This window comes from Bos taurus, chromosome 20 (assembly GCF_002263795.3).
Source record: "Bos taurus isolate L1 Dominette 01449 registration number 42190680 breed Hereford chromosome 20, ARS-UCD2.0, whole genome shotgun sequence".
Classification (NCBI taxonomy): Eukaryota; Metazoa; Chordata; class Mammalia; order Artiodactyla; family Bovidae; genus Bos; species Bos taurus.
In genome coordinates, this window is record NC_037347.1 from 35,420,657 (window position 1) to 35,446,182 (window position 25,526).

General features: G+C 34.3%; 1 protein-coding gene across 9 annotated transcripts in view; it reads left to right on the forward strand.

Moving 5' to 3' along the window:
- Positions 1 to 25,526, forward strand: part of RICTOR (RPTOR independent companion of MTOR complex 2) — a 137,873-nt gene that overhangs the window by 59,800 nt on the left and 52,547 nt on the right. For 7 of the 9 annotated variants that reach the window (NM_001144096.3, XM_059878738.1, XM_059878737.1 and 4 more), the window contains 6 exons: positions 409 to 473; positions 1,243 to 1,374; positions 7,124 to 7,187; positions 13,128 to 13,254; positions 15,401 to 15,570; positions 20,120 to 20,187. In NM_001144096.3, the coding sequence (NP_001137568.1) occupies positions 409 to 473; positions 1,243 to 1,374; positions 7,124 to 7,187; positions 13,128 to 13,254; positions 15,401 to 15,570; positions 20,120 to 20,187 (626 nt within the window). Of the gene's footprint in view, positions 1 to 408; positions 474 to 1,242; positions 1,375 to 7,123; positions 7,188 to 13,127; positions 13,255 to 15,400; positions 15,571 to 20,119; positions 20,188 to 25,526 lie in introns of those variants that run through there. The other 2 variants (XM_059878740.1, XM_024981299.2) reach the window with 2 other exon arrangements.

Genomic DNA, 25,526 nt, shown 5'->3' on the forward strand with positions numbered 1-25,526 from the left:
GGAAAGGTGAGATGAATAAATGGAAATGAAGTGTTTAAAGCGTGTTTTTATTGAGGACATGGTAAACTAGTAATTTCTGTTAGACTGTAGTAATTTCAAAAACTGCATGTTGTAATCTCAGTGGTAACCGCTGAAAGAATAGTTTTAAAAGCAGTAGAAGTATGAAGGGGGGAAAGAATAATAAAAAATAATTGTTTAGTTTTCAAACAGAGTCATGAAATCTAAAACTGTCAAGTCGGAAAAACAATTAGGTGATAGACATAAATATTCATATTTTGAAAGTCAAATCATATATTTTTCAAAATTTTATTAAAGACAAAGATCTTATTTTCCTTTCTGAAAAAGTAATGTGTGTAAGTAGGCAAAAACATAATGCATTTTTGTATACTTATTTTGTTTTTTTGACAGCTGCTTTGTGATATTGGCCACAGTGAAGAAAAACTGGGTTTTAACTATGAGGATATCATAATTTGGTAAGTTCAGTTCCCTTCTTCATATCTTCTGAATTTTTAGTAATTTCAGTTTTAGTAATTTTAAACTAAAAATAGGTTACTGTAACACCTTGTATTGATTTTATATAAACAGTTGTGTGAATGTTAGAAAAATTTAGGATCTCCAACATTTTTAACATTTTCAACTGTTATCCTATTGTAATTTTCAAATACATATAATCAAAACTAATGTTGAAAAGTACCTGGACTTCTACAGTCTTAACTTCTAAATTAAACACAGTAAAAGTTCTCATGTTATTCCCAAGAGCAAGAAGAACCTGTATAAATCTCTACATTTCACCTAAGACAACATGTGCTTATGGCAAACCTGATTTGCTCAAGCCTACCAAGAAAACCATCTTTTTGGTATGCTTAGGAATTAAAATTGGTATAAATAGTCTCTTCCTACTGTCATTATAAAGCATTTTTATTTATTGGCTTAAACCAGTGATTCTTTGAAAGCAGTGAAACAGGTAGGTGAATGGAGAGTGATAGATTGTAGAGGCATATGTGATACAGCCTTAAAAAGGCATGTATAATTTCCCTTTGTTTTTATAAAGTACAGAAGGTAGGGATATACCAAAGAGGCACAAATTAAAAAACAACATTAGTGAAGTACCATGGCTTACAGTGAATAATTTTTATATGTTTAAAATGGTGAGTATCTTTGCTTATTTCAGCTGAGGTATTTGATACCACAATTTTGTGTGTATTTGAAACTCATGTAGCATGACTTTTTGTTTTCATATAGCTTGCGGTTAGCTTTATTGAATGAAGCAAAAGAAGTGCGGGCAGCAGGGCTTCGAGCTCTTCGGTATCTCATCCAAGACTCCAGTATTCTGCAGAAGGTGCTAAAATTGAAAGTGGACTATTTAATAGCTAGGTAATTTTCTTAGAGCCCTCTGTTTTTATATATTTTTAAAATCATATATTAAGTTTTAGCATACCTATCATAAAGTATAGAGATTTTTAGTGTAAAACCTGTAATTTTTACAGGTAGATACAACCAAGTACCCTATTATCCCAAATAAGATATGGAACATTTTCAGTATCCCAATCAAGTTCTCTTATGTCCCCCAATCAGTAGTAAACATGGCTCTGACTGTTCTCATTTTAGACTAGATTTTCTTATTTTTGAGTATCATATTGGAAGTATATATTACGCTTTTCTTTCCTTAATGTTATCTGTGAGATTTATCCACGTTGATTAAAAAAAAAATTCCATGTAGTATTTCATGTTATAAATAGAGTATAATTGATTCTGTTGATTTTTTTTTTCTTGGTTGTTTTCAGTGTTTGACTATTTTGAATAAAGTTGACCTGAACTTTATTGCACAAGTTGTTGGTGGATATTGTGTGCTCATTTCTTTTAGGTACATATGTAGGAGTGGAATTGCTGGGTGATAAATTTTTATGTATATTTAACTTAAGTAATAAGTTCCGTGGTAGCTCAGACAGTAAAGCATCTGCCTACAAAGTGGGAAACCTGGTTCGCTCCCTGGGTCAGGAAGATCCTCTGGAGAAGGCAGTGGCACTCCACTCCAGTACTGTTGCCTGGAAAATCCCATGGATGGAGGAGCCTGGTAGGCTACAGTCCATGGGGTTGCAAAGAGTCGGACATGACTGAGCAACTTCACTTTCACTGCCGTGCAGTTTTCCAAAGTGGTTGTACTGATTTCCATTCCTATCAGAAATACTTGCGTGTTCCAGTCTCTCCATATTCTTACCAGCATTTACTATTTTCAGTTTCTAATTATACCTTTTTTGCTATGGTTTTCATTGTGAGTTTCATTGTGCTTTTAATTTCCATGTCCCTTTCATTTGCCTGTTGACTGTATATCCTATTTGTTTTTTGCTCATTTGTAAATTGGATTGTCTTATCTTTTTGTGTAGGAGTTCTTGATGTCTTCTGGATATGATTCCTTTAGAGTATACTAATTGAGAATGTCCTCTCCTAGTCAGTTTACTTTGTCTTCTTACTCTTCTTAATTAATAAAATCCAATATAGCAGTCTTTTATTTTATGGTTAATGAGTTTGGTCTTTGGAAGAGAGGTCTCTTTGATCTCTTCTGAAGGGTTTATTCCTTATATGTTGAAATAATTGTCAGGTCATGATTCATTTTTATCAATATCCAATAAATATTAGAGGCATTTAGTGAAAAGATTTTCCTTTTGTGTTCTAAATTAGTTTCATTTTTGTTGTAAGTCAGGTAATTGATAAGTATGGATCTATTTTTGCTTTCCCTATATTCTTTATTTGGCCTGTTTGTCTGTTCTAGCTCTGTTTTCTACCAGTTTTAAGTGTCTGTAGCTTGACAGTAAGTTATTTGTTAGTGTTAAGTCCTCCTTAAGTAAAGAAGTTTCTGGGTTATTTTCAGTTCTGTATTTCCACATGAATTTTAGAATCAACTTGTCCATTTCCATCAGACTTTCCTAGGTACTAATAGTAATTGCATTGAAGCTCTGGATTAATTTGGGGTGAATTAACATTTTAATAGCAAATCTTCTCAGTTTATTTATTTGGAACTTTAAATTCTCTCACCATTTTGTAGTTTTCTAGCAGAGGTCTTGCACATATTTGTTAGGTTTATCCTAAGGCATTTATTCGGAGAAGGCAATGGCACCCTATTCCAGTACTCTTGCCTGGAAAATCCCATGGACGGAGGAGCCTGGTGGGCTGCAGTCCATGGGGTCGCTAAGAGTCGGACATGACTAAGCGACTTCACTTTCACTTTTCACTTTCATGCGTTGGAGGACGAAATGGCAACCCACTCCAGAATTCTTGCCTGGAGAATCCCAGGGACGGGGGGAGCCTGGTGGGCTGCCGTCTGTGGGGTCGCACAGAGTCGGACACGACTGAAGCGACTTAGCAGCAGCAGTAGCAGCAGCAAGGCATTTATTACATGATAGTGTTAATGTAATTTAAATTTTTTTTTCATAGTTCTTTCTGCTAACATATAGAAAAATAATTGTAGGGTTTTCTTTTTGTATATTCTTATCTCAGTGATCTTGCTAAATTCATTTTTTAATTTTAATTGTTTTTAAGTTTATTTTATTAGAGTTTCTATGTACATTAGTATTAGTTGCAATTGATGACCATTTTCTTTCTTTCTTTCCAATTCTTATGTTTTTCTTTTCCTCCTTATTGCTCTGGTTAGAATATTGCACTGACTAGAAATGGTAGTTGGATAACTGTTTTGCTCCTGAACTCGTTGAAATTGTTCGGCTTTTGCCATTGTTTATGATACTTTTTGTAGATTTTTAGTGGATTTCTTTATGTTTCTTGTTTGTATTCCTGAGGTAAACACCATTTGCTCATTATGTCTTTTTATTTTATTTTTAATTGTACTTGATTTGCTAATAGTTTGTGGAAAAATGTTTGCAATTATGCTTATGAGAGGTATTGGCCTATTTTTTCCATTTTTCTGATCTTGTTTGATCTTGGTATCAAGAGTATGTTTATAAAACAACTTTTGAAATATTTCTCTCTTTATATTCTCTGGAAGAATTTTTATAAAAACTCATCTAATATACTGTTTTTTACCTTACATGATCAGTAGAATTCACCAGTGGATCTTTCTGGGCCTGTGTTTTTTTTTTTTTAAGGCAGTTTTAATATTATAAAGTCAGTTTTTTTGTTTGTTTCTTTACTGGCATAATACTATTCACATTTTCTACTTCCTCTGTCAGTTCTTTATATATTTTGAAGCTTTGTTATTGCATTCATATTTAGAATTTCTCATTGGGCTAATTGTTTTATACTTAGAAAAATGTGTCTATTTCTAGTAATACTTCTTTTATGAGTGTTCTTGTTATCTGATACTAAGATAGCTATACTGACTTTCTATTTCTTTTATTTAGGATTTGCACAATATATCCTTTTTTGTCCTTTCACTTTATTTTTCTTTTTCTTAAAAATTTAAGTTTCTCTCCTGTTAACATCATACATATTTTTTAAAAATCTAGTTTGACCATTTTTGTCTTTTGATTGGTGTATTTAGACTATGTCTAGTGATTTTTATATGCAGCGTCTATGGGCTTTATCTAATGTAATTATATATATATATATGTTTATGAATTTGTCATCTTGCTATTGTTTTTCATATATACTTGTCTTTGCTATCTTGTTGTTCATATTCTGCTTGCCACATTTATTTTTTGGTCTTCCATGTGTCCTTTTTTGCTTCTTTGGGAAAAAATCAAGATTTTTTTTCCCCTCGTCTATTAATGTATTGGCTTTAAAGCCTTTTCTTCTTTAGCAGTTACCCTAGAGATTACATTTATCCTTGGTATATTAAGGTTTGCCACTTTTATTACAGCCAGAACCTCTTACAGTTTGACCATATTACCTCCCCTCTTGTCTTTTGTCATGTTACATTTTTATTTCTATATATATTTGTAAACCCACAGGATAGTCCTGTTAATTGTATTAAATTGGAACTCTTGATCTTTACCTATGTTATTTACTCATTCCAATATTCTTCCTTCTTGCATTTCTACACTTCTATCTTGGGTCACTGTCTTGAATTCCCATTACTGTTTTCTTGTAGTATAGGTATACTGGAGTTGAAATCTTTCATATTATGTCTGTAAATCCTCTATTTACCTTCCCACTTGAAGGCTATTTTTTTTGATCAGTTACTGTTTTTCAGTGCTTTAAGTTACTGTGTTCTGGATTTTGTTTCTAAGTAAGTAGTTTCTCTTGTTGCTTCTTGTAAGTGGTAATGTCTTTTTCTCCTTTGGCTACTTTAAAGACTTGTCTGTTACTTTTCTTTCCTATCCCCTGATACTCCAGCTATACAGTGTTGAATCTTTACACTGTGCCACATGTCTGTGATGCCCTTACTGTAACATTATTTTCGTATTTGGTGGTGTTAACCTTTGTGCTTTCTACTAATCTGTTGTTTTTTTTTTTTTCTTCCATTGTGCTAGTAAATCAGTCTCTTGAATTTTGAATTTCAGTTACTGTATTTTTGTGATTTATATATTACTTAAACATTCTAGATCTCTGCTTTATTTATTTTCTTGGACATAATAGTCATAGTTATTTATAGATCTCTTACAACAGTTCCAATATGTGAATCACTTGAGTTTTGTTTCTGTTGTCATTTTCTTGGATTTTGGCTACTTGACCTCTTTTTTTTTTTTTTTTTGTCTTAAAGCATATTTCATATTATTACGTGATAGGATGTGAACATTGTATATTAAAAATTTTTGGCTCTTGGATCATGTTATTTGTAGACTTATGCTTTATTCTGGAGTGTTGATTTATTACACTGATTCTGTTAAAATTTGTTTTTTCCCTTGCCTTGGCTAGGAAGTGTCTATTGAGAATCTCAAGTGAAAATGTGAATGTTTAGCAGAACCGCTTCATCTTGATCAGCCTCAAGCCCTAACGTGTTTCTTACAGTATTATATACCTGCTAAAATTTCTACTCAGTTATCTGGCTGCTCAGCTGTAGCTTTTTGCTTGGTTTTTTGGACTTTAACCCTGCATTTGCACAACATAGAAATAGGCAAATGTCTTGGAAAGAAGATTGCATGCAGATTCTTGCTTACTCTTCTATTTTCGTTTCTCTGAGATTTTTTTCCCCCTCAAGTCTCAGCCACTTTGGCTGTGCCAGTTCAGTCTCTCTACACAGTACAGCAAGATTTTTGTTTTTGTTTTAGGACTCTATTCACTTAAAACTGGAAATTGACAGGTGTCCCCAGATACAAAACCCGAGTGAATATGGAGCTTGCGCTTTTTTCCAGGGATTATTATCCATTGCCTTTTCACAGTTGCTTTATAAAGTAACATATTTAACCTTTATAGTTATCATTGGCAGGAGGATTGTTCAGATCTTTTGTGGCCAGAAATAGAATCCTGTGTCTATTTACTTTTTGATAAAATTGTTTTAGATTAATTATATTCAGATAGCAGAAATGCTTTTTGGTTTTTTTTTTATTTTTTTTTTAGAAATGCTTTTTGAATAGCAAGTTATCTATTTATCAATAGGTAAAATATTGATTAGAATAGTGAACTGTCTAAACATAAGTAAGAATGAATTATTCTGCCACATAAACCAAAGCTCTTTAGAAATTGAATAATGAACTTTACAGAGAAATGTCAGTTAAGTCATATTTGAGCATTAATTTTTGAAGTACATTCACATTTCAAATTATATTTTAGTAAAATAGAGTTATTATGACTAATGTAAGACTTTTAACATAGTCATGCAAAATTTAGGCTGTGGTTAAAATCACAATTAAACTAAAACTAGGCTTGAAATGCTTTTCCTTCACAATTTTTTAAAAATATCTGTGAACTTTTATCAAAGATAGGTGAATATCTTTTTCAGTAGATTTCTGATATTTTGCTTTATAAATAGTTTATTATTTCCATATAGGTGTATGTAATTCTGTAAATTACTTCCTATATTCTTTCTTGGAGTTTTAAATGAAATAGTTTTGATTTATAATAAGTATTTATAACTGGAAATATTAAATATCTGCTGGTACTGAAAAATTACATATATTAACATTTAAAAATACTGTATTGACATGAACATCCGTCTGTCTGATCATGGTATTATACAAAAATTTGTTTAATAAGATTTTTATCAATAATTAAATATTTTTATATTCTTTAGGTGCATTGACATACAGCAGAGCAACGAGGTAGAGAGGACACAAGCACTTCGATTAGTCAGAAAGGTAAGCTCCATGTCTGAGAGTAAAAGCAGATTTATGGCTTTCATGTTATGCATTTTACAGTTTCAGATTTAGACTGTCTTGTGAAATCTATTAAAATTTAAAGACTGAATTCTCATTAAACATTTTTATTTTGTTGAAATGATAGGCATTAAGTAGGTCCATTAAACTTCAAGGTAAGCATAGATATTTTGTGTAATTATTCTATGTGATTGGGTATAGCTGGGACAGTATTTTTAATAAAATCTCCATTGTAAAGAATATTTCTTCCTTTATTAGACATATAAAGAAATTACTGCTTTGATATATTATTGGAGAAAGAGGATTACTTGTGTGGCACCCCCATTTTGTCTTAATTATATACTTGGGGTTAATTCTGTTTAAATGAATGTCAAAGGTCACCAGCTGGTTGTTTTGAAGATGAATTTGGATACATCAGTAGACAGTTGCAATAAACAATTCAGGCCATTGTACAGAATAAAAGGTCAAAATCTAAACTCTGCAAAAGAAGATGTTGAGGATAATCCATAATGCTTCTAATGATAGGCTTTCCAAGAGTTTTTCTTTAAATTGTTAATGTGATGCCCTAATGGCAGAGGAATAGACTGAATTGAGAGTTAATTTGGTTAGGGTATGGCTCATGTAAGAATTTTATCATCTTTCATTCTGAAGTATCATGTTTCATCTTAAAAATTTGTAAGACTCACGCAGTATATGTTTGTTTTAATGTAAAAATATCTAAAATTAGCAGTTAACATTTTTTAGCTCTTCTCCTCTTTCCCTACTTTTGAATTCAGCACATGTTCCATAATTGCAGAATGTTGAGTTTGTGCATTAACTTGACCCCCTCTTTCCTTTTCCTTCCAGTTGTCCAGCTTATGGTTAGTAATAGTACCCACAAGTGAGCATAGTAAGGAAGAAGCAAATGGATGAATTGTCTTCAAAGAAACTTGTAGTTCTAGTTAAGAGTGATATTGGAGATAGATTTGTTATAGGGTAAAAATCGCTATGTGGGCATCATGATTTGACTCTTCATATTTAAATTTAAAAATTAGATTTATGTTTCCTTACTCATACAATCTTTCCTACTGCAGTAATTTTGAGAATTCAAGATAAAAAAACAAAATATGTTTCTGAAAAACCTAGAAATAACTCTTTGGTTATTTGAGTTATATATATGTCAGTATTTACTTACTAGGAATTTAAAGTGAGAAATTTAAAGATATATTAACATATTAAAAATTCATTATAAGTAAACAAAAATAACATTTTTATAAAAATAACTTTTTCAAAAAGAAAATTTATGACTAGAGTGGCATTATTTTAGATTTATACAAATTTCTGTAGTGTTTGTCCTGATAGAAGATAGCTGGATTGTCATATTTGCTTCTATGTCCAATCTCTTGTGATTTCACATGCATTGAAGCCTCTGGAAAAATTCCATATGTACTTGTGAGAGTAAAAAAGACAAATAATATCTTTGAATTACTATGAAAATAGTTTTGACTTTGCAAAATCTCTGAAAATATTCTAGGGACTGTCAGTTTTCTGTACCACAATTTGAGAGTTGCTGCCTTAGAAATAGCATTCAGGTGGAAAAACAAACCCAAATGGATTCAATTCAGCTTCTTTGAATTCTTCTTTGAATTCTTTAGTGAATACACTAAATATTTTCTTTCAGTTTTGTTCAATGTTTTATGTAAGTTACCATTTAATTTGTAAGTAGCCCAATAAAAATAAGCAGACCCTTGAAGCAATTTAGTAATGCCATAACAAAAATATAATTTTGTTATCTTTTAAAGAACAGAGTAATTTGAGGCAGGTATCATTTGTGGATCCAAGGGCAAGAAAATTGCTTGTACCTGGTGGTAAAAACAGGCTCAAATCAAGAGTTGTGTCGTAGGGCTCCTAGGTTTAGCTAAAAGCAGTTAGTTTAAAAGGGAAAGCATGCTTGTGAATCAACAGTGGCCTCTAATGGCCAGAGGAACTATAATTTCACTAATACTTTTTAACAATCAAAGCATGTATTTCTTTTTTGCAGCAACATCTTGACAACTGAGTTAGTAGAAATTAATGTTAATAATATAATTGCTAGGTCAACTGTGGGTTTTTTGTATGCATTTAGAACAGTTTTTAAATTTTCAATGAAAGTATTAATGTTTTATAGAGCTTCCCAGGTGGCTTAGTGGTAAAGAATCTGCTTGCCAGTGCCAGAGACTTGCGTTCAGTCCTCGGGTCAGGAAGATCCCTGGAGAAGGAAATGACAACCCACCCCAGTATTCTTGCCTGGGAAATCCCATGGACAGAGGAACCTGTCAGGCTACAGTCCATGGGGTCACAGAGAGTCAGACATGATTTAGTGACTAACCAACAATTAATCTTTTATATTTTAAAGGAAAAGCAAAAACACCTGTTGCTTTTGGATAACTTGCTTTATGAATAATTCAGAATACTCATGTTACTTTTTATTCTTTTTCACCTGTTTCATTCTTTTAGGGAATTTTTTTGTTTGCTTGTTTTTTTTCAATGGGTTTAATTTTTTTTTCTCTCTCTCTAATCCAGGTAATCCTTCCTGATTCTTACCGCTCTCATTTTCTATTATTATTTTCCCACTGAGCAGCCCTTGCTACTCTTTATCCAATTTAAATTCTTCTTGGTGGTGGGTTAGTTGCTAAGTCCTATCTGACTCTTGTGAATCCATGGACTGTACTCTGCCAGGTGACTCTGTCCATGGGGATTTCCCAGGCAAGAATACTATTGGAGAAGGAAATGGCAACTCACTCCAGTGTTCTTGCCTGGAGAATCCCAGGGACGGGGGAGTCTGGTGGGCTGCCATCTATGGGGTTGCACAGAGTCGGACACGACTGAAGCGACTTAGCAGCAGCAGCAGCAGGCAAGAATACTGGAGTGGGTTACCATTTCCTTCTCTAGGGATCTTCCTGACCCAAGGATCAAAGCCAGGTCTCCTGCATTGATGGAGGTCTCCTGCATTGCAGGGGGATCCTTTACCAACTGAACCACAAGGGAAGCTCTTACTTCCTGCCTAATTAGGCTATTATTCATACATCATTTCTTTATTCATGCAGTATAAATTTACTGGGCTTCCCTTGTGGCTCAGCTGGTAAAGAATCTGCCTGCAGTGCAGGACACCTGGGTTTGATTCCTGGGGTGGGAAGATCCCCTAGAGAAGGGAAAGGCTACCCATTCCAGTTTTCTGGCCTGGAGAATTCCATGGACTGTATAGTCCATGGGGTCGCAAAGAGTCGGACACGACTGAGCGACTTTCATGTTCAACATTCATGAATTTAATATATCTCACATTTTTTTTTAATAGTTGAAAGGGATTGAGTTAAAGGAATCACTTGCCCTTGATACACAGCAGGATATTGGTTAAACCAGAGTGAAAAACCCAGTTCTCCAAATTTCCAAACCTGCACTGGCTCATGAATCCTTTTGATATTAAGCACAACTTGCTTTTCTTGACATTCAGAGCTCACTTTTTGGCCAACCAGTTACTATGACCTATCTCATTATTCCATTAGCTTTAGACAAGCTGCCTTTCACCACTGCTATGATCATTGCTTGTGTCCTACTCTTTTCATTTCCACCACTTTCTACATTAGATTCATCTTACAGTCTTAGCTGAAATTTTAAATATTTACCCTAGAAAAGTAGACTTCTCTGGTGGCTCAGATGGTAAAGTGTCTGCCTGCAATGCGGGAGACCCAGGTTCCATCCCAGGTTCGGGAACATACCTTGGAGAAAGAAATGGCAGCCCACTCCAGTATATTTGCCTGGAAAATCCCATGGACAGAGGAGCCTGGTTGGCTACTGTCCGTGGGGTCACAAAGAGTCAGACATGACTGAACAACTTCACTATCTATTTATCTAGAAAAGTCAGTGTTTCTGTAATTTCTTTTATAACAGTTCTACAAATTTATTACATACTTAGGATCTTATATTTGTTGCATATATATATCTGTTCTATCAAGAGATGATTAAACTTTTATTTCAACAGATTTAAATTGAATGACTTTTCCCTCACTGATTGCTCATTGATTTGTAAGAAAAACATCCTCCAATTTACACAGAATTTAAGAGTTTCTTTGCACATATTTTTCCTGGAAAATAAGAATGGTTTCATCTGTAAAAACTTTTAAATTACAGATACCCATTTTATAGCACTACACTTGAGATTCATAGATTAGAATTTAATACTTGAAATTCTAGAAATCATCAGATCATATGCATCCTCATTTACAAATGAGAAAACTAAGGCATTGAGAGGACTGATTTTCCAAGGTGACAGTTTATTAATGTTTGATTTGGCCCTGAAAGCCAGTTGGCCACCTCTTTTTAGAATATGTTGCATATGTCTTAATAGTCCTTATAAGTGTAATAATAGATCAGTAAGTATTAAAATACAAATAATAGTCATAGGATATGAGAATTTTCTCACCCAGAAAGATCAGTTTCTTATACCTTTTTCCTTTCTTCTCCTTTCTTCTCCATTTTTAATTAATGAAGGATACTATTTAGAAGGAAATGTGGAAGATTTTATAGATTTTAAAATTATTGGATACTTATATATTTTATGTCATGGAGCAGTATTCTGTACTTTCATATGAACCTTGTCATACATTTACATGTACTCTACCCAACATAGATCTTTCCTTTGAATCTCTAAAGGACCTAACTGGATATCAATTAAGTTATATTGTATCCTCTAATTGTGTCATGATACAAGTCTTATTTTTCAGAAGAATTCTGAATATAGTTATATCTAGGAAAGGTTGATTATCCCCAATATTTATTACCACCCAAACTGAAGAAAACATTTTCATCTACTCCCACTCTAAGGACCTGTTATTTTGAAATACTTCATCTAACAAATAGTCTTTTATTTATTAAACAGTAATAGCTACATAATTTTTCCTTGTTTTCCAAATGGAAGATATATGTTATCTGTTTTCAGTATTCCAAATGTTATTGCCAATTAAACTTTTCATTTAAAGTGAGATTCAACAAAAGTTTTTATCACCAGGGGTATAATGTTTCCAGCACAGTTTTTGAAATATTAGAAATAGACTATGGAGGGATTCCTGCCTACTCTGAAATAGCAAATAATCATGAGTGAGCTCCCCATGACCGGGATCTAAGGGTGGCCTCTAAGAGCTGAGAGCAGTCACCACAACAATCCGAAAGAAAATGAGGACTTAAAAAAAAAATAGATTATGGATTATTAAACTTTGGCTTTCAGTATAGCAACAAATGATAGTTAGAGATGGGGGATTATTATGTTTCATTTTACTGCAGTCAAAGTAAGAAAGAATGAGGGCCCAAATCAGAGTTTGAAAGTGGAAAGAATTGGGTTAATGAGGTAAATTGTTAGGATGGAGTGGTGACTATATATGAAGAAAGGGTCAGGAATGTAATAATATAGAAGTATGTTGACAGCTATTGTCACCACTGGTTTAGTTTGTCTGGTTACTGAAACGTTGTTTAAAATAGAATTAAGCTTTTTTTTTTTTGCCTTTTCATTCTATTCATGGGGAGCCTGGCATGTTGCAATTCATAGGGTCACAAAGAGTCAGACAAGACTTAGCGACTGAAAAACAACAAGAGCTCCTCTTATCCTCTAGAATAAGCTCCTATTCTGGAGGAATTTAGAGTCTCTGAAAGATTATATCTTGTTAGTCAACTAATTTATAGTCTGGACTATTACGGGAAAAAAGTCAACACTGTTTTCCATGGTAATGATTAACATTTATTGTATCAAATATCTGTTGTATTAGCCCTTTGACATGTTCATATGAAGCAGAAGATTAAAATTGATGCCTTGGTCTTAAAAATATTTTGTGGTCTTAAACACCTCTGTCTGAACAAGATAGGTTTTGAAAATGTATTAGGAAATAATTTCTTTTTCTAATTTCTCCGTTACAGATGATTACTGTGAATGCTTCCTTGTTTCCTAGCTCTGTGGCCAACTCATTAATAGCAGTTGGAAATGATGGACTTCAAGAAAGAGACAGAATGGTTCGAGCATGCATTGCCATTATCTGTGAACTAGGTCAGAATTATTCTTTGAGTAGTAAAAATACAGTATTTTAGAAAGAATATATAACACTTTTAATGTGAATTATTTAGGTGTTGGTTAAAAATAAGAATATGAAAAAGTAGGACATTCCTGATAGGGAAGTAGTGGACTTGCTGTTTAAACAGATTATTTCAAAGAGACATTTAAATTCTACAGATTTTAAAAGTTACTCATCATGAAATTTAAGATAAAGGAATTGTCCAAATTCCAGTAATTAGAATAGAATCTCTTAAAGTGTGATTCTCAGACATTAGTTAACCACACTATGTATCTTGATGTGAATGAAAAACAATTCCCTATGTATTAAAAAAAGAATTCTAAATACAGGATTAAAGAGTTAAATGTGGAAAATATGAGGAGAAAAATGGATGACTTTTTTCTGACTTTAAGGAAAGGGAGTTTTGAATTATCGAAAGAAACATTTCATCAGCTGTAGATTTTATTATAAGGAGGTAAGAAAACATGCCATGCCAGAACAAAGAAAAAATAAATATAACAAATATGATAGGTAAAGAACTTATTTATATACAGATCAGTAGGAAAAATAAGTAATTCTCAAAGAAATGCATGGCTAATCAAAGTATTTTAAAGTTTAAAAGTTAAATCTCCCTTATAACCAATTAAATATAATTTTAAATGACAAGAGAAGATCATATTTTTCCCCACTGAAATGGTATAGGTTACATTCACTCTAGATAAAATAAATAAATTAATAACAAAATTTAAAGGAACAGAAGAGCCAAGCCTTTCATTGAGAGTCTAAAATGTACTGTCCACAATACCTGTTGGTTTAAAGAGAAAGTCAGAAATTTGATCAAGAAAATTTTTAAAAATCATGAAGATTTGACTACCTATCAATAAGTGGAATTCCTGGAAAGTCATATACTCAAGTTAACTTTTCATTAGAAGATACTTTTATAATTATGCAAAACATAGTGAAAATAGTGAGTGAACCCAAGAAATAGAAAAGGAGGAAAAAAAGTCAATTTTAAGATAAGCAAGAGGAAAACAATAATAATTTTCAGTCTTAGTGAACAAGATAATTTAATTTGTGTTAAATGGAGGAAGAAAATGATAGACACTATTGTTTTAGATACACAGATTGTTTGAAAAATGCAAAGGTCAGAGAAAGAAAAGGTTAATAGGATAAGGAAGAGAATGTAATAGGAATTTTGAAAAGTATGAGATGAACTTTTTATATAATTGAAAATCTTATTGAAACAAATAGATTTTAATTTCCAGTTGACCCACAGCAGAACACATGATGGATCACAAACCATTGAAGTACTTGATGAATTAATTGCCTCCGAAAAAGACTCATTCACTTCTGTCTTAAAATGTTGTTTCAAAGAACAAATAATTCTCATATACTGTAATCAAATTGAGAGCATTAAAAATGTGTAAATTTAGCAATTTTTTAAATGAAAGTAACATTTTAAATATATAAACACACACATACCTACATAAAGTGAAATAATTAAGATGCTACTATGAGAACATTTTTGAAAAATAATAAATGGAGGGGAAGGGTTTTTTTTTTTCACATGTATTTAAAAAATCTTAAGCTAGGTTATTAAAGAAAAAATGAAAAAGAGTCAATAGTGGCTTACCCTTACACATAGAAAACTTCAGAAAGCATGCTGGGATAATTGAATAAACACTTGAAAAAAATTGAGTTTATCAATATTAAACCAGAGTCTATTTCCTGAGAGATTTAAACTGAAATGTTCACCATGAATTCAGTTAAAGCACACATGTGTGTGTGCGTGCATACAAAGAGAATGCCTGATCTTTGAAGTAAGGGAGGAATTTCTGAGCTTAAAATCTAAAGTTAAATTAGAAATCAGCTAAAAGATTTGAAACAGATAAAGGGCTAATCTTTCCCCTATATAAAGAACTCCTGGCAGTTGACAGGAAAAAACTTTTCAGTAAAACATGGACAAAGGATATGAAAAAACAATTCAGAAGACACTAAGAAAAAAATTTTTTGTCCATGTTTTACTGAATAGTAGAAAGTTTTTTCAGTCAGAAAGCTCAGTTTTAAAATAAAATCCCAGATTTCTGATTATTTTTTAATTATTCCCTATGTAATATGTTAAGTTTTTCTTCTTTATTTTAGCACTTCAGAATCCAGAGGTGGTTGCCCTTCGAGGTGGACTGAACACCATCTTGAAAAATGTGATTGATTGCCAATTAAGTCGAATAAATGAGGCTCTAATTACTACAATTTTGCACCTTCTTAATCATCCAAAGACCCGACAGTATGTACGAGCTGATGTCGAATTAGAGGTAGGATCTTTAATATTCTCTTGTAATTTTAAAATATGACTTTAAATACATACTCTTACTTTGAAATTTTATTTGAAATTTTAAAGTTAATAGATGCAGCACAGCATTAATTATTAAACCTAAATTAATAAGTTTGGCTTATTCCAGCAATATTTTATCACTCATTCAATTTGGATTGAATTGAAAGAATTCTCAAGAATATTTCATCAACATGTGAAGTTTATTCGTTTCTTTATTATCTGTGAAAACTTGACTGAGCAAATTTGAGCACAATTAAGGTTTCATAGACATTTACCTGGAGAAGGAAATGGCAACCCACTCCAGTGTTCTTGCCTGGAGAATCCCAGGGATGGCAGAGCCTGGTGGGCTGCCGTCTATGGGGTCGCACAGAGTCAGACACGACTGAAGCGAGTTAGCAGCAGCAGCAGCAGCAGCAGACATTTACCTGTTTATTTAAGAAGACAATTTCTTTTTAAGGACTGCAGTGTGTTAATTGTATGGGAATAGCTCCTGCTAATTATGTACTATTTATTTATTAAACCATGCTAAAATTTTCTGAACTTGGGAGCACTTGTTGGCAACTAATGGCCATATAGAATTGAAAAAAATAGAATAAATATCTTTTTAAAAACACACTGTTGTTTTTCTGTTTTTACTAACTCAGTGTTGTTTTTTCAGTTAGTCTAAAATAGTAAGGCTATTTTTCTATAATAAACTGTGTAGTAGAGTTGGGAATAAAATTATCACCAGCTGTGTTCTTTCTTTCTCTCCCCCTGTCATTTTTGGCCTTGTCTTGTAGCTTGTGGAATACTTAGTTCCCTGACCAGAGATTGAACCTGGGCCCTTGGCTATAGAGTGCAGAGTCCTAACCTCTGAACCACCAGAGAATTCCCACAGACTATTCTTATAGTTTATTTGTGTGAATATATTCAATATTACATTGTTGTCCATTGCAGATATTATTCAGAGTAAGCTTACTATGTTTGTATTTGGGTGTGAAATTATGCAAATTATGAAAGATTTATTCTTCCCTACTTTGCCTGTTTAGATCATTTTATGAAACTTTCTTAAATGTTATAGTTCTGGTCTTATTAGGGCTACTAGAAATATTTTGATATTATAAAATTGACATTAGCTTGTATTATTAACAAATTTCAGTACAACTTTCTCCTTAATAAATGATTTTAAATACATTATTCATGGGCATCCAGTGGGAATGAGCTGGTATTTTTGATATTTCACAGTGTATTTTGCTTTAAGTGTTTTCTTTATCAAGTGGGGAAACTGCCTTTAAGATTGGAGAGATGATCACAATAAAGAAAGATGTGTATAGACCTGTTTTTTTTCTTTTACCTATAAAATTGTACAGCGGATTAGCAGAGCCTTTGTGTATATGAAAAAACCCTCAAAGAATACGGTGGACTTTTTAAGTCCAAAGATGGCTTGGCTTCTTTCTTGTTTTTTTCACAAATGTTAGTTTTTTTTTCTTTAACAAGATTCCCCTGGTGTAGCATAGTGATTGAGAGCTCAGGCCTTACAGATCTGATTTTGATTTTTTTGTTCTATAACCTACTAGCTTTATGATGTGGGGCACATTATTAGCCTCTTTTGGATCCATTTTTCACTAGGTAAAATAAAAGTCATGGTTTTTACTTTAATTATTGTGAAGAATAAATACTATAATAATAATGGTAATAGTAATAACAACTAGCATTCTTGTAAAGCTTATAATAAGTTAGGTAATATTTCCAAGTGTTTTACATATATTCATTCTAATCTACATAAATGTTTTAGTTAGTACTTGACACATAATTAATATTCAGTAAATACTGATTGCCTTGGATATTAAATCATTATCATTCAGTTCAGTTCAGTCGCTCAGTCGTGTCCAACTCTTTGTGACCCCTTGAATTGCAGCATGCCAGGCCTCCCTGTCCATCACCAACTCCCAGAGTTCACCCAAACTCATGTGCATCGAGTCGGTGATGCCATCCAGCCTTTTCATCCTCTGTCATCCCCTTCTCCTCCTGCCCCCAATTCCTCCCAGCATCAGGGTCTTTTCCAATGAGTCAACTCTTCGCGTGAGGTGGCCAAAGTATTATCTTCTACTTTATCGTTATCTTCATCCTAGAGTCTGCTGTTAAGAGAATCTTGTCCCCATTTTTATTAATTATATTTTTATAAATTTTCACTTTAATTTGATAACTTTTTCCTATTCTTAACATGTTCCAAATTCTGAAGCAATTCTGGATGAGTACTTAAAGATTTAAGTTCAAAACTTACGAAGTATGTAGAAAAAATACCCAGTCTCTCACTGCTGAAGAGAAAAAAAAGTGTGCTAAAATCTCTATAGTTTTGGAGGTCCATTCTTTAGAAAAAGGAAAACCAAAGGTACACTCAAATCTTAACAAAATTGCAATGGTGTCTCAGTTTAACTCGGTGATTAGAATAAGCTGATCACTCCCTTGAATTGACCTGACTACAGAAGAAAGGATGAACGGTCTCTAATGGAGATAACATCAGTTGGAACCTTTAATCAAATTTACAGTGTCCATCATTCAATCAAAAATTTGACTATGGAAATGAAAAAGGATACATGTAAAAGGTTATGACTGTGTAATTGAAAACTCAAAAGGAATTCCATAGACTCATATCCACAGGTGATTCAGATATTGCAGCCAGAGGGAAAAGATTTTAAAACACCTATGACTAACTTATTAAGAAAAATGGAGAAAAAGAAGAAAATAGATAAAATAATGGAAAATTTTACCATCTAATTGGAATATGAAATATAAATCAAATGGAGCTAGTATCAAAAAATATAATACCTGAAATTCTGAACTAGATGAAATTAAAAACTCATTTTGCACAAGAAGGTGTCATTAGTAAACTGAAAGAGAAGTCAAAAATCAAAGCATTTGCAGGTGGGTAATAGGAAGAAAATGAACAGAACAAAAGGGATAAAACATAATTGTTGTCTTTGGAAAAGAGAGAGGGAATGAGCAGAAGCAAATATCCAAAGAAACTGTGGTCAAGATTTTGTTTTTAAAACTGGTGAAACTTCATAAAGCTCAGAAAACTCAAGATAATATAAAGAAAACAACTCGTAGGTACATCATGGTAAGATTGTTGAAAACCAACATAACTAAAAATCTTAAAATCAGCTTGAGAAAGAAAGACTACTTTCAAAGGAACAAATCTGACAGCCGATTTCCCAACAGAAATAGTAGAACCAGAAGACAGTAGAGTGGCATCTTTAGAGTGCAAAAGAAATAATGCCACCTCCCCAGAGAAAACGTTTTTCAAAAACAAAGGTAAAATAAAGATTTTTTAGACTAACAGAAAAAGACCCAAGGAAATCTAAAGAAACACTATTCTTTCTTGGATTCCTTGCCTTTATGTCATGAAGACAGTAATGTAGCCTATAATGAGGCACACATGAGAAGGAACTCAGCCTTGTTGATAACAATTTGCATGTTGTGAGTGAACCATCTTGAAGCAGATTCTACAGCTTTAGTCAAGCCTTGAGATGACTGTAGCCCTGACCAATATTTTCACTGTGATGTTATGATGGACCCTGAGTCATAACTGCACTGTTAAACTCTTCTGGAGTCCTAACTCACAGAAGCTATGTGAGATAATAAACATTTATTGTTATTTAAAAAATGAGACTGACACAGAGGAAGGTTAAAGGGACTCCTTGCTGCTGCTGCTGCATCACTTCAGTTGTGTCCGACTCTGTGCAACCCCATAGACGGCAGCCCACCAGGCTCCGCTGTCCCTGGGATTCTCCAGGCGAGAACACTGGAGTGGGTTGCCATTTCCTTCTCCGATAAGGGGCTCCTTAGTCAGAACGAAAATGATCTGAGACAAGGAAATGCAAGAAAGAATGAAGGGTGGCAAAAAAAGGTACACATATGACTAAATATAAAAGACTACTCATTGCCAAAAGCAGTATTTGTAATGTCTTAAGTATTTTAAAATTCAGACCACAATAATGTAGTCAGTGCAGAGCAGGGGGGTTAGGTAAATGAATTATAGTAGTTTAAGTTCTGAAATACAGGAGTTTATTACCAAGGTTGCTAAATACAAAGGACAATACACAAAAATAACTTAGATTTCTTTATACTAGCAACAAAAAGAATGGAATTTATAAAATAAAGACATTTAAATAATGTTCAAAAATAAGCAACACTAACATAGTGTTAGAAATCTGTGTAGTCATCTTGGCGGGAGAAGGAGGAGGCTTTGATGATGCTAGTTACAGTGAGTGTGTTTAGTTTGAGAAAAATCTGTCAAACCTCACATTTGTGATTTGTGCACTGTTTAATAGGTACAATACCTGTCAATTTAAAAGTTCAAAAACTGTACATTAAAAGAAATCACTCAAATATATTCTTTGATGATGAGTTTAAAGAAATAAGCTCTTCAAATAAGCTCTAGTTGGGATTATTAAAGATACAGAGAAGTTGGATGAATTTTAGCTTGTTAAAGGAAGAGTGCATTTTATAAGGACTCTTTTCTTTTTCTTGCTTTTTCCTTTTATTAGCGAATTTTAGCACCCTATACCGATTTTCACTACAGACATAGTCCAGATACAGCTGAAGGACAGCTAAAGTGAGTACCATGTGTGTTGCTGTTTAAAATTTTTAGATTTGCCTGATTTGCATGTCAAGCCAGAGCATAATTAGTTTAAGTAAATTTCCTATTTCATGGACTTATATTGTAGTTCTCTTGTAATTAACTATGGCTTAAAAAAATTAAGCTTTTGGGAAATTTAAAGACTGGGAATTAGTTTCTTATTTTAATAATCTAAGGTAGGTGGCAGTAGAAACCTAGACCTTTAATCATTTCTCTGCTGTACATTTGTTGTTGTTCAGTCACTAAGTCAGGTCTGACTCTTTGCGACTCCATGGACTGCAGCATGCCAGGCTTTCCTGTCCTTCACTGTCTCCCGAAGTTTGCTCAAACTCATCATGTCTGCTGAGTTGGTGATGCTACCCAACCATCTCATGCTCTTTTGCCCCCTTCTCCTCCTGCCCTCAGTCTTTCCCAGCATCAGGGACTTTTTCAATGAGTCTGCTCTACGCATTAGGTGACTGAAATATTGGAACATCAGCTTCAGCATCAGTCCTTCCAATGAATATTCAGGATTGATTTCCTTTAGGATTGACTGGTTTGATGTTGCTGCCCAAGGGACTCTCAAGAGTCTTCTTCAGCACCATTGTACATATTTTTAGCATAATTACATTGAAATGCTAAAAGAATCAAATAATAATGAGTAGAATGAAGAGCTGCCTTAAATTGAGTATGCAGAAAGATAAGCCATGTAGAATTTTGAGAGTAAGGTTAATAGGGAAATAAAAGGAGATAAAGATTATTTTCCAGAAATGAAGTAGGATGATTTTTCAGAGTCTTTTGGGAGAGAAAAGCACGTGTTCACTAGGAATGCTGGAATAATTATATTTAAATTGATTTAGAGGTCAAATAATACACTATCTGTGGAGTTTTGCCAGTGACACAGTTCCAATAAATATGCTATCAGGTGTAGCATAGTAGGTTTGTTGAATTGCAGATATACATGTTTTTTTAATTCCTCCACTAAGTTTGGGAACATTGTAAATGGGCATATTTTTGTTGTTTTTCATTTTTTCTCCAGAATTAAAAATAGCGGTTTCATATCTTGAAATACCTCCATCACTGTGGATGCATTGCGTGCTGACATCATTTCCTGAGCTAAGAAATTAAGAATAGTTGTTCTCTAGTTAAGACTTCTCAGACTTTATTTTTGCCAAGTTATGAATTGAGATTCTTCAGCCCCTTTCTTTCTTGGCTCCCTATGACACTTGGGCATTCTCCTTACTGATGAAGAATGTATCCATTTTCTATTGCAGCATGACAAACCATTATAAATATAATGGTTTAAAATAGCATTAGTTTATTAGTTCACAATTCAGTAGGTTAGAGGTCTGGCATGGTTCTTACCTGGAGGTGTTAGTGAAGAATCCATTTATCTCTAAGGTCACTCAGATTATTGGCAGAATTCATTCCTTACTCTTGTACAACTGAAGTTCCTGTTTTCTTGATGTCAACTGGGGCCTTCTCTCAGCTTCTAAAGGCCACATTCTTGTCTTGGCACATGGCACTCTCCATCTTCAAACACAACAGAAATTCCTTGAATCTTTGTGCTTTGAATCTCTCCCTGACTTCCTCTTCTCCCTCCAGCTAGAGAAAGCTCTCCAGATCAAACCTACCAGATGATCTGCATATCTTAAGGTCTGTTGGGCTGTATGATATAAACATAATCACAGTCATGGCAGTGACACCATATTCATAGGGATTCAGGCATTAAGACCTACAGTCTTGAGAAGACAGGGGCATTTTTAGAATTTTGCCTACCAGGATAAGTAACAAATGAACCAGGGTACTTAGAGGTGTGGTTAGGTGGGAAGTATATTCCACCAAAATCCTATCTTTCCTGTTTGGTTCAATACTTTTCTTTCCTTAAGTTTCTGGAGTATGGGCAGTTTCTGTAGCATGGGTACATTATGGCTAGGGCATAAGGAAATTGATGGGGTTTGTTTTGTTTTGTTTTTCAATAAAGCTACCAATTTATTGAATAGGTTAGAGGATGGGTTACCAGGCAGTCAATACAAGTGTGTCACAAACATTTTTAAGATAAGGAGCACCAAAAGTTTAGTCACACAGTTATCTAATTCTCATTTCTTCCACCACCCTATGTCCCCATTATAGTTTCTGTTACAGTCTCATGTTGATTAGTATAGCAGAGCTCAGTGTGGTTGGTCTGTATGTGGGGGGATATTTTTAACTATTTTGTTCCACTTTTATTTACCATTCTTTAATTTGATTTTCTTTCATTGGTCTCTATTTATGTCTTTTTTTTTTTCCCTTACCAACTGTCTAGATTTTTGTATTCTCAAATTGTTAAGAACTTTATTAGAAAAGTGAAAAATATGGCACAGAAAAGAAATGGGCTGTTGACAGGGTAGAGGTGGTTGAGGTAACATAAAAGTACATGATTGCTAATTAAGCAAAACTGGCCATGTGCCATACATGAACAGTGTTTAACAATGTAAATAGTTCTATTGGTTAATTGATTGTCATAAACTATTACATAGAAAGAAACAAGTGAGATGATTGGATACCAATTATAAAAGAAGAAAGTAGCTGGTAGTAGGCCCCAACTGACAGAGAACCAAAACCTCACTTATACAACAGCAAGAGAGTGGATTCTGCCAACAGCCTGAATGAACTTAGAAGTAAATGAGTCAGATCAGATCAATCGCTCAGTCGTGTCTGACTCTTTGCAACCCCATGAATCGCAGCACGCCAGGCCTCCCTGTCCATCACCAACTCCCGGAGTTCACTGAGACTCACGTCCATCGAGTCAGTGATGCCATCCAGCCATCTCATCCTCTGTCGTCTCCTTCTCCTCCTGCCCCCAATCCCTCCCAGCATCAGTCTTTTCCAATGAGTCAACTCTTCTCATGAGGCGGCCGAAGTACTGGAGTTTCAGCTTTAGCATCATTCCTTCCAAAGAAATCCCAGGGCTGATCTCCTTCAGAATGGACTGGTTGGAACTCCTTGCAGTCCAAGGGACTCTCAAGAGTCTTCTCCAACACCACAGTTCAAAAGCATCAATTCTTTGGCGCTCAGCTTTCTTCACAGTCCAACTCTCACATCCATACATGACCACTGGAAAAACCATAGCCTTGACTAGACGAACCTTTGTTGGCAAAGTAATGTCTCTGCTTTTCAATATGCTATCTAGGTTGGTCATAACCTTCCTTCCAAGGAGTAAGCGTCTTTTAATTTCATGGCTGCAGTCACCATCTGCAGTGATTTTGGAGCCCAGAAAAATAAAGTCTGACATTGTTTCCAGTGTTTCCCCATCTATTTTCCATGAAGTGGTGGGACCGGATGCCATGATCTTCGTTTTCTGAATGTTGAGCCTTAAGCCAACTTTTTCACTCTCCACTTTCACTTTCATCAAGAGGCTTTTTAGTTCCTTCACTTTCTGCCATAAGGGTGGTGTCATCTGCATATCTGAGGTTATTGATATTTCTCCCGGCAATCTTGATTCCAGCCTGTGCTTCTTCCAGTCCAGCGTTTCTCGTGATGTACTCTGCATAGAAGTTAAATAAGCAGGGTGACAATATACAGCCTTGACGAACTCCTTTTCCTATTTGGAACTGTTGTTCCATGTCCAGTTCTAACTGTTGCTTCCTGACCTGCATACAAATTTCTCAAGAGGCAGATCGGGTGGTCTGGTATTCCCATGTCTTCAGAATTTTCCACAGTTTATTGTGATCCACACAGTCAAAGGTTTTGGCATAGTCAATAAAGCAGAAATAGATGTTTTTCTGGAACTCTCTTGCTTTTTCCATGATCCAGCGGATGTTGGCAATTTGATCTCTGCTTCCTCTGCCTTTTCTAAAACCAGCTTGAACATCTGGAAGTTCATGGTTCACATATTGCTCAAGCCTGGCTTGGAGAATTTTGAACATTACTTTACTAGCGTGTGAGATGAGTGCAATTGTGTGGTAGTTTGAGCATCCATTTGCATTGGCTTTCTTTGGGATTGGAATGAAAACGGACCTTTTCCAGTCCTGTGGCCACTGCTGAGTTTTCCCAATTTGCTGGCATATTGAGTGCAGCACTTTCACAGAATGATCTTTCAGGATTTGGAATAGCTCAACTGGAATTCTATCACCTCCACTAGCTTTGTTCGTAGTGATGCTTTCTAAGGCCCACTTGACTTCACATTCCAGGATGTCTGGCTCTAGGTCAGTGATCACACCATTGTGATTATCTTGGTCGTGAAGATCTTTTTTGTACAGTTCTTCTGTGTATTCTTGCCATCTCTTCTTAATATCTTCTGCTTCTGTTAGGTCCATACCATTTCTGTCCTTTATCGAGCCCATCTTTGCATGAAATGTTCCTTTGGTATCTCTGATTTTGTTGAAGAGATCCCTAGTCTTTCCCATTCTGTTGTTTTCCTCTATTTCTTTGCATTGATTGCTGAAGAAGGCTTTCTTATCTCTTCTTGCTATTCTTTGGAACTCTGCATTCAGATGTTTATATCTTTCCTTTTTCCTTTGCTTTTTGCTTCTCTTCTTTTCACAGCTATTTGTAAGGCCTCCCCAGACAGCCATTTTGCTTTTTTGCATTTCTTTTCCATGGGAATGGTCTTGATCCCTGTCTCCTGTACAGTGTCACGAACCTCATTCCATAGTTCATCAGGCACTCTATCTATCAGATCTAGGCCCTTAAATCTATTTCTCACTTCCACTGTATAATCATAAGGGATTTGATTTAGGTCATACCTGAATGGTCTAGTGGTTTTCCCTACTTTCTTAAATTTAAGTCTGAATTTGACAGTAAGGAGTTCATGGTCTGAGCCACAGTCAGCTCCTGGTCTTGTTTTTGTTAACTGTATAGAGCTTCTCCATCTTTGGCTGCAAAGAATATAATCAACCTGATTTCAGTGTTGACCATCTGGTGATGTCCATGTGTAGAGTCTTCTCTTGTGTTGTTGGAAGAGGGTGTTTGTTATGACCAGTGCATTTTCTTGGCAAAACTCTATTAGTCTTTGCCCTGCTGCATTGCGTATTCCAAGGCCAAATTTGCCTGTTACTCGAGGTGTTTCTTGACTTCCTACTTGTGCATTCCCATCCCCTATAATGAAAAGGACATCTTTTTTGGATGTTAGTTCTAAAAGGTCTTGTAGGTCATCATAGAACCGTTCAACTTCAGCTTCTTCAGTGTTACTGGTTGGGGCATAGACTTGGATTACTGTGATATTGAATGGTTTGCCTTGGAAACAAACAGAGATTATTCTGTCGTTTTTGAGATTGCATCCAAGTACTGCATTTCGGACTCTTTTGTTGACCATGATGGCCACTCCATTTCTTCTGAGGGATTCCTGCCCGCAG